The sequence below is a fragment of the Oncorhynchus nerka genome, linkage group LG3, assembly GCF_034236695.1.
Source record: "Oncorhynchus nerka isolate Pitt River linkage group LG3, Oner_Uvic_2.0, whole genome shotgun sequence".
In the NCBI taxonomy this organism is placed as follows: Eukaryota; Metazoa; Chordata; class Actinopteri; order Salmoniformes; family Salmonidae; genus Oncorhynchus; species Oncorhynchus nerka.
Genome location: NC_088398.1, coordinates 47,418,218 through 47,434,424, shown reverse-complemented (window position 1 = coordinate 47,434,424; position 16,207 = coordinate 47,418,218). Strand labels below are relative to the sequence as shown.

Genomic DNA, 16,207 nt, shown 5'->3' with positions numbered 1-16,207 from the left:
GAAGGGGGAATACATCACAAATGAATTTCAAAGCAAAAAATATATATAAGGATGTGCTCTATTACAGTAATCCCCATAGGAAGTTTATCCCAAATCGAGACAAAGTTAAAACCCAATATTTCAAAATAGATAAAGAGCAAAGAAAGCTGCTTTTCTAGAATGATCTCTGAAATGATTTCAAAATGACATTTTTGGAAATAGATTACACGGACGATTCATTAGATAATATCAGAGTCATGTAAAATGACAAAAGGGACATTTTTCGCATGAAATTAAAACTTATGGTATAGAATATAGAAATGCAGCTACATAAATAGCATTACACACATTCAGTACAAATATTCACAACTCCCTTGTGTGTACGACTGACTGTTGTTTTGGGCAAAGGGACGCCAGTTGTTATAAGGCGTGTGTTATAAGGATTAGGGTGACTGTAGCTGTGTGCACTCAGAGTGCTGACTGAGTTAGGACAAAGGAGGAGGGCGGGGTTGGTTGGGTCGGTTACCTGTTTGGCTGCATGGAGCAGGGAGGCTGCCTCTGCCTTGCCTGTCTGCTGGACCATCTGGTAGAACACTCCTTCCTGGTTCTGAAGCAGAACGTAGGGCTCATCGTATTCCTGGATCCTCCCAGCATCTAGAACCTGCAATCAGACACAGGAGAGAGTAGTAGGGCGTGAGCCACATAGCCTATATACTTTAATACTTAAAAACGAGCCTTTCAGCTGTTTCACTGGTGAGTGATCCGCACAAGACAATAGAGGTCGAGTGAGAAACAGTAGTTCTCTGCTGTCTCGGGAACCATCCATTTCATGTGACTCACGCCAACAACAAACACCAGGGCTTGTTATTGCCTGACGGGGCTGTAGCTGCTGTGAACGTGTGCGCTGACAGTGTCAGACAGAAGATCAGGCCTAAGCAAGGTTATCCATGCATTTATCCATGCATGCATTTCAGCACCGCAAGGGTGGTCCTCAACTGTGTCAAAGGCAACAATCACACCTTCAGCACGCTTCAGAAAATTACCATCGTGTCTCTGTCATCACATGCATTGTAAAACAGGCAAAGAATAGCTCTTATTCAAGGAGCTCCATAAAGGCCTAGCATTACATTCGGTCTCCCTTTCAAAGGAGTGAGATCTTCTGAAAATAGGCAAAGCCCACTCTGTTACATCTTAAGCCACATTTTGGAACAGTAACACATAGCATTGTGTGAACAACAGAACACATTATTTCTCTACCTTAGCTACCTCCGTAGAACATATGAAGGCCAAAGAGTTTCCTACTCAAGAAAACTCTCTCATTCATCAGGGGTGTCACTTAATCACTTGGACGAGGCAATTCAGGTGGGTCCCAAGTCTGTTCTATCAAACAGCGTGACAATCTGGGGGCGTTTGACACGGGGACAGGTGTGGAAACGTTCCCGCTGTGTGACATTTGGCTTTTCCTCTTGCCCATCTCAACAGCCATTTACCGGGTCAGCCAGTGTCCTGGAGGACAGGAAACAAATGCTGCCACAAATGGCACTAATTGGCACCTCTGCAGGCAGTGGGCTGGAAGAGGCCAAAGATCAACTGGCACGAGGGCATGGGGGGCACAGGCTGGCCTGGTCACCTCTCAGTCTCTCCCCACCTGGCCCCACTAAGAGGGGGTGAGATTAGGGAGTAATGGGGCCGGCTGTTACTTAGAGCTAAACTCTTAGTACTTCACTGACTGGGCTGGTTGTAAAGTCTGACCCTGATCTATTCTTAGATACTGTACTGTAGAGGCCTTGACAGGTCTAAAAAGTTGGACCCGTTCCAAAATGGACCTGGGGCTTCCCCATCCGGACCCGGTATGCATAAATTAATTCAGTAAATATAGAGACCCGTTCCCGAACAGACCCGAGGACAACTAGACCCATTCCGTAAAGATCTGGTCCGATCCAGACCCGTTCCGATCCGAGTGAGGGAGCAACAGAAAAGTCCAATTGTAAGCTACCTTATTAACCAGAGCTGAGAAAGTGCGAGGGAGATGAGGTACAGAGAGGTGATGCTCTACCAGGGGCTGTGCTGTGTGTGTAGGCTACTGAAAGTGACATAGGGAGGAGGGAGAGTGACGGCAAGCAACAAAGCTGACTTGCGCTATAGTAGACTAATAGCTGGGTTATTTATCATCCAATATGATTACGTAGCACCCGTCTTGACTGCATCAAACGGCGAGAAGTTAAGCTAATTGTGGCTGCATACACGCTCTCGTCCTACACAGTTACAAACAACTCCATTCAGAATATAAAGTAGCAGACTACTTTTTGGCTCTAGGTCTTTGTAGCCTATCCTCCTCCTTTAACTTTTAATTCCACCACATTAAATCCATCTTCCATTGATTATATATATATATATATATATATATATATATATATATATAATCCATTGATTAAATATCTCAAACCTTTTTCCCCACACGGAGGTTCTATGACTGTAGCCTATTGTCGCTTTGATGACTTATGATTGGCCAACAACAACAAGTTACATGTAAAAAGAGTCTCTCCCTCTCTCCGTCGCGGTCGGATCTGCATGGGTCTCTCCGGACAAGTCAGTTATAATTACACATACCCGAGACCCGTAACAATCATATCAGATCTGACCTAGTACTGTGAAATTATTTAGAATTCTGGATCCGGACCTGCTCGGTTTCCGGATCGGGTCTCGGGTACAGGTGGATCCGTGAAGACCTCTACTGTATAGCAGGAAGCAGAAATATGTGCAAGCTTTTTCATATTGAGTGTACTGTGAATGGCTCAGTGAAGAAAATGTGCACACACAGTGCTAGCCACATGGTTACTTAACACTGGAGGGAGGCCTCACCAGGATCCGGTCACAGTCGATGATAGTGTTGAGTCGGTGGGCGATGGTGAGCACAGTACACTCCCTGAACTTCTCCCGGATGGTCTGCTGGATAAGGCCGTCGGTTCTAAAGGAGCAGGGGAAGAGAATACCTCAGCATCCATGCAGAAACAATACATTCTTCCTACACACCCCTGGGCAGGGATTTTACTTTACACATCAAAACAATGGCTAATCCTTAGCCAGGTATGTGCAGCTGTACTAAAGTAAAATGGGATAGAGTTACATTGTCAGAGAACCAGGGGCCATAACTTTATTCATCAAGGTGTTAAACCTTGATATTTTTACCTCTATATTATGTGTTTGCCCTAAAATTGGAATATACTGATGTATGGGACTGAGTTACAACACTACCATGACAACTAGCACAAATATGTGGGTCAAAGTGTTCAAAGTGTTCTCACCTGGGGTCCACGTTAGCGGTGGCCTCGTCGATGATGAGGATTTTGTTCCGTCTGAGGATGGCCCTGGCCAGACAGACTAGCTGCCTCTGACCCACGCTGAAGTTGGAGCCCGACTCAGCCAGCATGGTCTCCAGCCTCCCAGGCAGCTCCTCCACCACGGTCCTCAGCTGCACCTGCAGGGAAAGGAGAGGAAGCAGGGACCCTCCATTACCCCTGTAGAAAGGCCTCCCGGGGGGGGTATCTTAAAAAAAACATCCAACACACACCCATTAACCGGCTGGCACAATGCAGGGCCAGGTCCACTGATGACCTTGGCCACCGCTCCCTTGTGACCAGCCTCTTGCTTTAACCCAGGCCAGCAAACCCATTGAGGAGCGGGGAGACTGGGGAGCAGGAGCTGGAGCCCTTCACTGTGGGGGAACCCTGCCTTCATCCTCTAGCGCCTAACTGGCAAACGCAGCACAACACATCTCCCCAGCACTTTGAATGGCTCCCAGTTACAAGCCGCACATTGAGCTGGGCCCCACGGCCCTAATGGGATTTCCCCTCCATGACTTGTGGTGAGCAGGGAGGCTGAATGGCAGCATTGTGGAGGGGGACAGAGGGATCCCCCCATGGGCCTCTGAGGGGGAAGCATTCAGAGCCCAAGCTGGAGTACCTCTCCCAGTGCATTCCACAGGTCCTCGTCTGTGTGCTGGCTGAAAGGGTCCAGATTCTTCCTCATGGTGCCCGTGAAGAGAACCGGGTCCTGCATGGGGACGGATGGGTATAGAAAGAGAAGGCCATGGCCAGTTAGGATAATGACGAGGGGGAGACGTTTGAAGAGGGTTAAGACAGGCTGTATAGAGCGGCGCTATGTGTGAGGGAGAGGTGTTCACAATGGGGCCTGCAATGCCACACTCAGGAGCCCGATTCAACACTCGGCTCCGGCCCACTAGCCAACGCTAAGTTGATCTTTTTACTTTGGAAAACCGTAGCTTGTGCTGTGGTCTTGTTTGAGAGCAGAGGATCTGTATAGAGGTTGTCTGGACATAGAAAAGGTGCCTGTAAATCATCAAACATTTCTCAAATTACCTAAAAAGGTCAACTATAGTCATGAACGTTTAAATCTCTCAAGTATATACATATATATAAATAATAAATACAAATTCACAATGTTCATTCAAATTCATGAAGTTAGATGTGCCCTCTCTAAATTACAGTTGAAAAAGTTTATATCAACATCCCTAGTTTTTAGTTGACAAATGTGTGCATGAGTAAAAAGGAGTTGTCCTTCAGTTGGCTGACTTTTCTCCAAGCTATAATTATTATTATTATTTTTTAAATAGCTTGGAGCAGTTCTGTGGGAGCTCTGTGTATTTACAGTGAGCTACACACCTGTATCAAGGTTCAGGCATACAACCACCCTTAAGAGAGCAAATACAGCTCTTTATTATAGTGCAGTCAAAATAGCTCGCCACTCCGAAGGCACTGTTCCAGCATGCCCTTGTGTTTGCTGTAAACCTGGCCAACAGGAGCACAGCTACATGTCCTCATGCCAAGTCTCTTTAGAAGATATTTATTCAGAAATCCTAGCCCAACGTCAAAGCGATTTAAAAAAAAAATAATAATAATAACTGACAGGGGACTCTCCTTTCGAGCCATAAACAAAACGTCACAGCATTCACAGAACAATATAAAGCTATATTACATTTCCACAGGATCATTTCCTCATTGTTTTATCACTAAGTAAATACTTGAGGGATTTTCTTCTGCGACACACAACAGAGTTTATGAGGCTTTAAAAGGACATAATGACCATTTAAAAAAACATTAACGAGTCTGTATAGGCCTGTGTCGTAGCAATAGAGATAAAGGAGGATATGGAGAAACGGTCAGTCCACAATGCAGTGGAGGGAAGGCGATAATAAATCAAGTTTACTCAAGACGCTAATCTGACCTATCAAGAGAAGAACGTTCACCTGGCAACTGCGAGATACGGCCCGGAACAGGAGTAGAGCACACAGTGACTGGAAAGACTCACTAGGTGTTTACTGCTGTTGTGATCCTCATAATCATGTCTCGTGGTTAGAAGAATACTGTTGTGTGAGAGTGACTCATATCACCCATGCCCCGTTGGCTGCTTTGATGCAGGTCATAGGCTCTGAGCCAACACTGTGACAGCACCACTAACATGAGGTTGAGAAGGCAACGCACACGCGCACACACAGACCATTGTGTCAGTCTCGAAACCCATGGCAAGTGTTTAACTTTGAGCAGATTCCTTGAAAACATAGCTGTGAATTTTAAGCATTCGGGAGTTCATCCCTTTCTCTCTACAGCCTAAAAACTGTTCCACCTCTCTACTCCCAATGAGCTTTACCCCTGCCACCAGCAGACTGCCTTGTCATTAAGCCAGCTCAAGTCCCAATTCAAACTAGTTTTGTGACTCACTTTAATTGAGGATTCAATGTTAAGTTGGAAAAACTGCTTTCAAGCACAGCTTTCCAAAGACCGATTATGTGCTCCAACAATTCTAAGCCCTCTGTTTGCCGCTGAATTCATTTTGAACTGTGAAGTCATTCCTGAGATTTCAATAGAACCTGAAATGGATTCTTTTTTAATGCCATATACTAATAAAAGTTTATCATAATCAAATCTGGGGGAAGCTGTAGAATAAAAGTTCACACGGGCAATGTATAGAATACATATCAGAATCTGAGAATTCCACATCACAAGGTAGGGCAACAAGCATCTTATATCAAGTCATTTTCCATTTAAAAGGCTGAGTGAATATCACTTACACGGGGGGTTCAAATGACCTTTTCCGTTTCTAAGGGAAGTTGTGAAAAATGGGAATATAAGCAGAAGAAATCCAATCCTTGTAATATTAGTAATTGCAAATCATACTCTGCGTCTTTCATGCTTGAATTTTTACAGCGGAAAAAATAGGACAACAATCGAACCTGATAGATCATCTCTATTCGGTTTGTGTACAGATACAGTGCTGCTCCTCTTAGATAAGCCAACGTTTCAGTTATGAGTTCAGAACAGAAGTCATCTAAATATGCCCCCTCTTTCCCCACCCCGTTTGCAGCTCTACCCCATGATGCAACTGGCTGTCCCCCTGTCAGAACGAGCAGCATCCAATAGGAAAACATTACCTTGACATAACTATGTTAGTGGTCAAACATAACCACCTGTAATACAGAAGTGAAAGTTAATCTGGCAAACTATTGACAATAGAAACCCATCAAAGCCACACCAAAAATCTTAAATGAACTTGTTTTGGGGAAACCTTGGCTGCAGTGTGTGAAATGTTCAACACTTGGGCTAAATGATGTTGGTAGGCCTATGTGAGACTGTGAGGATGGGGATGGGTAGAGAAGTCTTCTAAGCAGCTTTGCTGATGTTTCGGGGGTAGAGGGCTAATCTCCTGTCACTGACAAGGGTAGAGAGCTGCTCTGCTCTCCTCTCAGAGCTGGGCTGTGGGAGTCTTCACCGCCGCAGAGCGCTGACTCACCCAGGGGGTGGCATTTTCCTAATGCTGTATCACTTTCAACAAGCGGAAATAAAAGTTGAAAACTGTCTCAAGGCATCCGTTTGTGTCACTTTCCAAAATCCCCTGAGTGACGACTGTAATTCTCCTCAGCCTGTTGTTGCTTTGAAACCAACAGTGACATAAAAAAGCAGGCCAGACCTCAAAGGGGGGGGAGAGTTTGGGTTACCAATGGAAGTTCACCTACCCCACTGAATGTGCATCATGTCTGATGAATGCTAAAGATATATAATGGATCATGTCAGAGAACCCTGAAACTCCCACATTCAGGCTTTTACGTTTCTACTCAACGCTCTACAAATGACTGAGGTAATGGTGTTTGGCAATTCTAAAGCTTCCATAGTCATGTCATGTGTACTATAAAAAATGTCCTATCGAAGGCCTTACATGGATTATGCTGAACAAACTAAAGACGTGCTATACAATGCAGCCTAGCCAATAGACTACAATGGGCATTGGGAGGGCAGAGAATGTACATACCTGGGGGATGATGGAGATTCTCTGGCGCAGGGTATGCAGGCCGATCTCGGCGGTGAGAACGCCGTCGATGGAAATCCTGCCATCAGGTTCAGCCAGGCGGAACAGAGCAGAGATCAGGGAGCTTTTACCAGCGCCAGTCCGCCCCACGATGCCAACCTAGAGTTCAGCATACAGAGAAAGTGTTAGTTTGTTTTTCTCGGAAGACATTTTCTCTACTATAAAATCTGATGTCAAGACTTCCTTGTATAAAGTTGACTTCCAAGTGCTAAATTCAAGGTCTACTTCACTTCCCATTGCGCCATTGTAAACTGAATCATCTCTGTCCTTTATGATGGAACCTTTGCCTTTCAGGGCCAGTTCTCCAACAGAATGCGAGATTCTCATTGCTGAGATGTTCCTTCCTGTTTGATATCAGCACATCAGTTGTTAAGGTGACAGCCCCCACAAGCCGGGTGACATTAAAACAGCAGAATACCGCTGAAGTTGATATGATAGTATAAGATGCTATCGTAACGTATGCATTTCAGTGTCTTCTCCGTAGGTGCTATCAGCCATGTTCCGCATGGATCAATCACATATCCCTTCCTACAGTAGCCTATAAGCTCGGATTCCGATTCCCAAAGATGAGCTTCTAACTAAAATCAGCAATATTACAATGCCGCTTTGATTCAAACAAAGAATGCAAAGGCTATCTAAAGTAAATGTATAAATCAACTTGTGGAATCACTACACTGGAAGTATGGAAATGTACAGTAAGACATGTAAGAAAATTAATAGTTAACAGTTAAAAGTAAATGTATCAAATCATATGTTGTGTGTGAGAGAGAGGAGTGTTCAGAGTGCTAGATAGGTGCTCGTTTCCCTGTGAAAGCGTCGTCTCAGGGGGACTGTCAGGATGCACACAAAGCCTGTTCAGGCCCACGGCATCGGGTGAAGATCCCTCCCATGGGCTGTCAGAGCCCAGGCCTCTTCACTTATCAACCCATCCATTGTGAAATCAGCCGCCCTGGCGAACCGTGGCCATGCAAAATACACCCCCTGCATTAAAAACGCTGGGTTTCAATCACCCTCAACCATCTCTACCTCTCTCTCCCTCTCATCTTCTCTCCTCTCTCTCATATAGTGAATAAACAGTTGTCACCGTCAGGTCTCCTAGAATGCAAATGTGAACAAATGGATCCACTTGACTAGTCTTAATTGCATGATATGTATTCCATGAATCACAAATGGTATATTCCTTGGGAATCAGCGGCACAATAAGATGTCCCCTAAATAATTGATTTGAAAAATAATGACGAACAGAGAAGAACAGCACCGCCACCCATTACACTGGCTGCATATCAACTGAATTGTGTTGGGGTGTGTTGTGCATTGTCGTAAACATGGACACATATCAGAGGAATATGTAGTGGGCACCTTTTCTCTGGATCTGAAGACCGCAGTAATGTTCTTTAGGACCAGAGGACTGTCCGCATAGTAGGAGAAGTTGACCTGGTCGAAGGTGATGAAACCATGCCTGGGCCAATCAGGCGGAGGCCGTTTGTCTGTCTCCCAAGGCGCTTCGCTCTCCAGTTCTGTGTACTCCACCACCCTTTCCACAGAAGTCATCTGGGAGTGTCAGAACATTATTACAAAATCGTTGTTATTCTATGAGGGAATATTCTGTTCTATTTCATTCTGTGGCCAGGAACACTGACAGTGCCAATCATAAGTATTCACAGCCCTTGTATTTTTTCACATTTTGTTGGGTTACAAAGTGGAATTGAAATGGATAAAAAAACAATAATAATTGTCACTGATCGAGACAAAAATTCTCAATAATGTCAATGTAGTATTCACCCCCTTTGTTATGGCAAGCCTAAATAAGTTCAGTAGTTAAAATGTGCTTAACAAATCACATAAAAAGTTACACGGACTCACTATGTGCAATAATGGTGGTTAACATGATTTAATGACTACCCCATCTCTGTACCCCACACACAATTATATTTAAGGTCCCTCAAGACGAGTAGTGAATTTCAAGCACAGATTCAACCAGAGGCCAGGGTGCTTTTCCAATGCGTCGCAAAGAGCGTCGATTGGAAGATGGTAAAGACGATTACACCACGAGGCCAATGCTCATTTTAAAACAGTCATAGGTTAATGGCGGTGAAAGGTGAAAACTGAGGATGGATCAACAACATTGTAGTTACTCCACAATACTAATATAAAAGAGTGAAAAGAAAAAATCCTTTACCGAAAAAAAAAAAAAAAAAAAAATGCATCCTGTTTGCAAAGGCACTAAAGTAATAACTGCAAAAATTTTTAGCAAAGTCATTTCCTTGTTGTGCTGAATACAAAGAGTTATCTTTGGGACAAATCCACAATACATCATCGAGTACCACTCTCCATATTATCAAGGATGGTGGTGGCTGCATCATGTTATGGGTATAACATGCTTGTCATTGGCAACGACTGGGGAGTTTCAGGTTAAAAAAAAACAGAAAACCTTGTTTAGTCTGCTTTCCACCAGACACTGGGAGACTAATGTTCCTTTCAGCAAGAAAACCTAAAACAAGTCCAAATTCACACTTATGTTGCTTACCAAGAAGACAGTGAATGTTCCTGAGGCCTAGTTCGTTTTCACTTAAATCTGCCTGAAAAATCGATGACAAGACTTAAAATTGGCTGTCAAACAACGATCAACAACCAACTTGACAGAGCTTAAAAGAATTCTGAAAATATATATTTTTAAAGTGCAAATATTGCACAATCCAAGAGCGCAAAGCTCTTAGAGACTTGCCTAACATGACACAGCTGTAATCACTGCCAAAAGGTGTTTCTAACATGATTTGACTGAGGGAAGTAGATGATCTAATCAAGATACTGTATATTTCGTTTTCAACTTCATTAAAAAAGAAATATGGAATTTTCTTTAATTTTGAAATAAGAGTAGTTTGTGTAGATTGTGGACCAAAAAAGTACATTTTAATCCCACTTTATAACAATAAAATGTGAAGAAACCCAAAAGGGGTGAATACATACACCCAAGCCAAATACATTTAAACTCAGTTTCACAATTCCTGACATTTAATCCTAGTACAAATTCCCTGTCTTAGGTCAGTTAGGATCACCACTTTATTTTTAAGAAGGTGAAATGTCAGAATAATAGTAGAGAGAATGATTTATTTCAACTTTTATTTATTTCATCACATTCCCAGTGGGTCAGAAGTTTACATACACTCAATTAGTATTTGGTAGCATTGCCTTTAAATTGTTTAACTTGGGTCAAACGTTTCAGGTAGCCTTCCACCTGCTTCCCACATAAGTTGGGTGAATTTTGGCCTGACAGAGCTGGATAAACTGAGTCAGGTTTGTAGGCCTCCTTGCTCACACGCTTCTTCAGTTCTGCCCACAAATGTTCTATAAGATTGAGGTCAGGGTTTTGTGATGGCGACTCCAATACCTTGACTTTCTTTTCCTTAAGCCATTTTGCCACAACTTTGGAAGTATGCTTGGGGTCATTGTCCATTTGGAAGACCCATTTGCAACCAAGCTTTAACTTCCTGACTGATGTCTTGAGATGTTGCTTCAATATATCCACATAATTGTCCTTCCTCATAAAGCCATCTATTTTGTGAAGTGCACCAGTCTCTCCTGCAGCAAAGCACGCCCACAACATGATGCTGCCACCCCCGTGCTTCACGGTTGAGATGGTGTTCTTCGGCTTGCAAGCCTCCCCCCTTTTCCTCCAAACATAACGATGGTCATTGTGGCCAAACAGATCCATTATTGTTTCATCAGACCAGAGGACATTTCTCTAAAAAGTACGATCTTTGTCCCAATGTGCAGTTGCAAACCGTAGTCTGGCTTTTTTAATGGCGGTTTTGGAGCAGTGGCTTCTTCCTTGCTGAGATGCCTTTCAGGTTATGTCGATATAGGACTCGTTTTACTGTGGATATAGATACTTTTGTACCCATTTCCTCCAGCATCTTCACAAGGTCCTTTGCTGTTGTTCTGGGATTGATTTGCACTTTTCGCACCAAAGTACATTCATCTCTAGGAGACGGAACGCATCTCCTTCCTGAGTTGTATGACGGCTGCGTGGTCCCATGGGGTTTATTGCGCCCAAGGATGAACCAGACTTGTGGAGGTCTACCATTGTTTTTCTGAGATCTTGGCTGATTTCTTTTGATTTTCCCATGATGTCAAGCAAAGAGGCACTGAGTTTGAAGGTAGGCCTTGAAATACAACCACTCAAATGATGTCAATTAGCTCATCAGAAGCTTCTAAAGCCATGACATCATTTTATGGAATTTTCCAAGCTGTTTAAAGGCACAGTCAACTTAGTGTATGTAAACTTCTGACCAACTGGAATTGTGATACAGTGAATTATAAGTGAAATAACCTGTCTGTAAACAATTGTTTGAAAAATTACTTTTGTCGTGCACATAGGAGATTTCCTAACCAACTTGCCCAAACTATAGTTTGTTAACAAGAAATGTGTGGATTTGTTGAAAAACAAGCTTTAATGACTCCAACCTAAGTGAATGTAAAGTTCCGACTTCAACTGTATAATAGGCACTGTATACATTTGCACAACTAGAAACAACTATAGCAGACTAGTACAATTATATTATTCACCTATTCTTCAGCCAGGCAAGTCAAGACAAACTCAGCAAAAAAAGAAATGTCCCTTTTTCAGCACCCTGTCGTTCAAAGATAATTCGTAAAAATCCAATTAACTTCACAGATCTTCATTGAAAAGGGTTTAAACATGCTTGTTCAATGACCCATAAACAATTAATGAACATGCACCCGTGGAACGGTGATTAAGACACTAACAGATTACAGATGGAAGGCAATTAAGGTCACAGTTATGAAAACTTAGGACACCAAAGAGGCCTTTCTACTGACTCTAAAAAAAAATAGAGTCAGTAGAAAAAGGCCTTTCTACTGACTCCTTTCTAAAAACACCAAAAGAAAGATGCCCAGGGTCACTGATCATCTGTGTGACCGTGCCATATGCATGCTGCAAGGAGGCATGAGGACTGCACATGTGGCCAGTGTAATAAATTGCAATGTCCGTACTGTGAGACGCCTAATACAGAGCTACAGGGTGACAGGATGGACAGCTGATCGTCCTCGCTGTGGCAGACCACGTGTAACACCTGCACAGGATCGGTACATCCAAACATCACACCTGCGGGACAGGTACAGGATAGCAACAACAACTGCCCGAGTTACACCAGGAACGCACAATCCCTCCATCAGTGCTCAGACTGTCATCAATAGGCAGAAAATGGGCTGGACTGGGGGCTTGTAGACCTGTTGTAAGGCAGGTCCTCACCAGACATCACTGGCAACGTCGTCTATGGGCACAAACCCACCGTCGCTGGACCAGACAGGACTGGCAAAAAGTACTCTTTACTGACGAGTCACGGTTCTGTCTCACCAGGGGTGATAGTCGGATTGAGATTATCGTCGAAGGAATAAGCGTTACACCGAGGCCTGTACTCTGGAGCGGGATCAATTTGGAGGTGGAGGGTCCGTCATGGTCTGGGGTGGTGTGTCACAGCATCATCGGACTGAGCTTGTCGCCATTGCAGGCAATCTCAACGTTGTACGTTACAGGGAAGACATCCTCCCTCACATGTTACCCTTCCTGTAGGTTCATCCTGACATGACAATGCCACCAGCCATACTGCTCGTTCTGTGCGTGATTTCCTGCAAGACAGGAATGTCAGTGTTTTGCCATGGCCAGCGAAGAGCCCAGATCTCAATCCCATTGAGCACGTCTGGGACCTGTTGGATCGGAGGGTGAGGGCTAGGGCCATTTCCCCCCAGAAATGTCCGGGAACTTGCAGGTGCCTTGGTGGAAGAGTGGGGTAACATCTCACAGCAAGAACTGGCAAATCTGGTGCAGTCCATGAGGAGGAGATGCACTGCAGTACTTAATGCAGCTGGTGGTCACACCAGATCCTACCTGTTACTTTCAATTTTGACCCCTCCCCTTTGTTCAGGGACACATTCCATTTCTGTTACATGTCTGGGGAACTTCTTCAGTTTGTCTCAGTTGTTGAATTTTATGTTCATAAAAATATATACACGTTAAGTTTGCTGAAAACAAACGCAGTTGACAGTGATAGGACATGTCTTTTTTTGCTGAGTTTAGGTCTAAATCAATAAATGAGGTTTTTACCATGTTCTCCACCTCCGCACTCTGTCTGACTCCCCACTGAAACATGCCGACGAGGGTTACTGCATAGGACAGAGCCAGGCCCACAGCACCTGCCTTCAAGTCTGTCACACCAGGAAAGAGAGAAACCAACTCACTGTCCTCCATGTTCACCTAAGTACTGCAGAGCCTGTGGTGTATATGGTTGATTACACAGTACTATTCAAAAGTTTGGACACACCTACTCATTCAAGGGTTTTTATTTGTATTATTATGCCTTGACAGCTTTGCACACTCTTGGCATTCTCTCACCCAGCTTCATGAGGAATGCTTTTCCAACAGTCTTCAAGGAGTTCCCACATATGCAGAGCACTTGTTGGCTGCTTTTCCTTCACTCTGCGGTCCAACTCATCCCAAACCATCTCAATTGGGTTGAGGTCGGGTGATTGTGGAGGTCATCTGATGCAGCACTCCTTCACTCTCCTTCTTGGTCAAACAGCCCTTATACAGCCTGGAGATGTGTTTTTGTTCATTGTCCTGTTGAAAAACAAATGATAGTCCCACTATGCGCAAACCAGATGGGATGGTGTATCGCAGCAGAATACTGCGGTAGCCATGCTGGTTAAGTGTGCCTTGAATTCTAAATAAATCACAAACACTGTCACCAGCAAAGCACCCCCACACCATCACACCTCCTCCTTCATGCTTCACGGTGGGAACCACACATGCGGAGATCATCCGTTCACCTACTCTACGTCTCACAAAGACACGGCGGTGGGAACCCAAAATCAAAAATAATTAATATATTAAAAATTAAACAAAAATCACAAATATGGACTCATCAGACCAAAAGGAAAGATTTCCATGTCCATTGCTCGTGTTTCTTGGCCCAAGCAAGTCTCTTCTTCTTATTGGTGTCCGTTAGTAGGGGTTTCTTTGCAGCAATTCAACCATGAAGGCCTGATTCAAGCAGTCTCCTCTGACCAGTTGATGTTGAGATGTGTCTGTAACTTGAACTCTGTGAAGCATTTATTTGGGCTGTAATCAAGGGGTGCACTAATGAACTTATCCTCTGTAGCAGAGGTGGTGGTGCCAGGTCCTCATGAGAGCCAGTTTCATAATCGCGTTTGATGGCTTTTCCGACTGTACTCAAAGAAACTTTAAAAGTTCTTGAAATTGTCCGGATTGACTGACCTCGTCTTAAAGTAATAATGGACTATCATTTCTCTCTGCTTATTTGAGCTGTTCTTGCCATAATATGGACTTGGTATTTTACCAAATAGGGCTATCTTTTGTATACCACCCCTACCTTGTCACAACACAAATGATTGGCTTAAACGCATTAAGGAAAAAAAATCCACAAATTAACAAGGGTTCACCAGTTAATTAAAATGCATTCCAGGTGACTACCTCATGAAGCTGGCTGAGAGAACGCCGAGAGTGTGCAAAGCTGTCATCAAGGCAAAGGGTGGCTACTTTGAAGAATCTCAAATATATTTTGTTTTTGGTTTCCATATGTGTTATTTCATACTATAGTTTTGTTGTCTTCACTATTAGTCTACAATGTAGAAAATAGTAAACAAAGAAAAACCCTGGAATGAGTAGGTGTCAAAAACTTTTGACTGGTACTGTATGTATGGTTATATGTATGGCCCGGGTGATCAACATTACAGTTGATATAGGACCCATACGGTACCATCCCTGAGGAACAGGCACCCAAAGGTAGTGAGGGTGACAAATATGGAGCAGATGCCATCCAGACGCAGAGCGAACCATCGGGATGTGGTCAGGAATAGGAACCAGGCCTCTGCAAAGGAACAGCATGGTTACTGGTTGTATACTATAGTTATTACACCAAATTAAAACATGCAATTCTATGTGTAGTAGTTATGGTTAGATGTCAGTTCTGGTTCTGACCGGAGTGGAGGTCTTGATGTGCGTCAAATGCCTGCTGGAACCGCTGCTGGGCTTTAAAGGCACGGATGGTCCACAGACCTTGGAGGGATGAGGACAGGTGGGTGAAAACTGGGCTCCGGGCTGTAGAGTATAACAAACAAACACTGAATGAAGACGTGAATATTTAAAACACCACTAGTATACACAGTGTTTATTCATTTCTTTCAAAAGAACACACCATTTTTCTAGACTGTACAAAGATGGTTACATCCGGCTTCAACACAGACGAACGAAAACATTCAATTGTCTGTTTTGCTACAAAGCTCTGCTGACATGACAGTTAACGTGATAACCCCTTATGCACGTCTCCCATACATTTTCATGTACACCTTGCTACCAAAAGCAGTGCTTCTGAAATAAATGGTTTGAAAGGAAAATGACTAATATTAGCATTCCTGTTGTCCAGATGTATTAACGTTAGGCTTCGTAAAAACAGACAAAGCCTGAATGTTCCACTGGAACTTCTTAATAGTCACTTTTGTTCCTTAAGATCAGCAGACCTGTTCTTCCGTGTGCCTTTGGGCTATCAGCCCAGAATAAAGAGGATGAATACAGAGGATGAACTAGTGCCTGCCACGGGCCCACTTGGCATTTCCTCCATTGTATCTGATGCCATGAACTCCCAGCGCTTAAGGAAACTGTGTGTGTGGGCAACCCATGGGCCACAGCCACCTTTATCCTTTTATGCTAATGCCCAAGGCCTTCTTCAATTGCTATTCAATGGTCTATTAGCATTCCCGTGCTAGTGCTCCCTTTGTCTCCCACCATTAAAACAGACGTGTCCCTAAAGAC

The 16,207-nt window shown here is 43.7% G+C and overlaps 1 protein-coding gene across 2 annotated transcripts in view; it reads right to left on the bottom strand.

Annotated features, from left to right (window-relative positions):
- The window catches only part of LOC115109675 (ATP-binding cassette sub-family C member 4-like), a 46,679-nt gene that overhangs the window by 1,772 nt on the left and 28,700 nt on the right, over positions 1–16,207 (bottom strand). The window contains exons 22-30 of one of the 2 annotated variants that reach the window (XM_029634886.2): positions 15,377–15,496; positions 15,156–15,266; positions 13,484–13,584; positions 8,719–8,910; positions 7,303–7,458; positions 3,943–4,032; positions 3,285–3,457; positions 2,842–2,947; positions 506–640 (exon numbers count right to left, since the gene is read on the bottom strand). In XM_029634886.2, coding sequence (XP_029490746.1) covers positions 506–640; positions 2,842–2,947; positions 3,285–3,457; positions 3,943–4,032; positions 7,303–7,458; positions 8,719–8,910; positions 13,484–13,584; positions 15,156–15,266; positions 15,377–15,496 — 1,184 coding nt within the window. The remainder of the gene's footprint in view (positions 1–505; positions 641–2,841; positions 2,948–3,284; positions 3,458–3,942; positions 4,033–7,302; positions 7,459–8,718; positions 8,911–13,483; positions 13,585–15,155; positions 15,267–15,376; positions 15,497–16,207) is intronic. The other variant, XM_029634893.2, reaches the window with a different exon arrangement.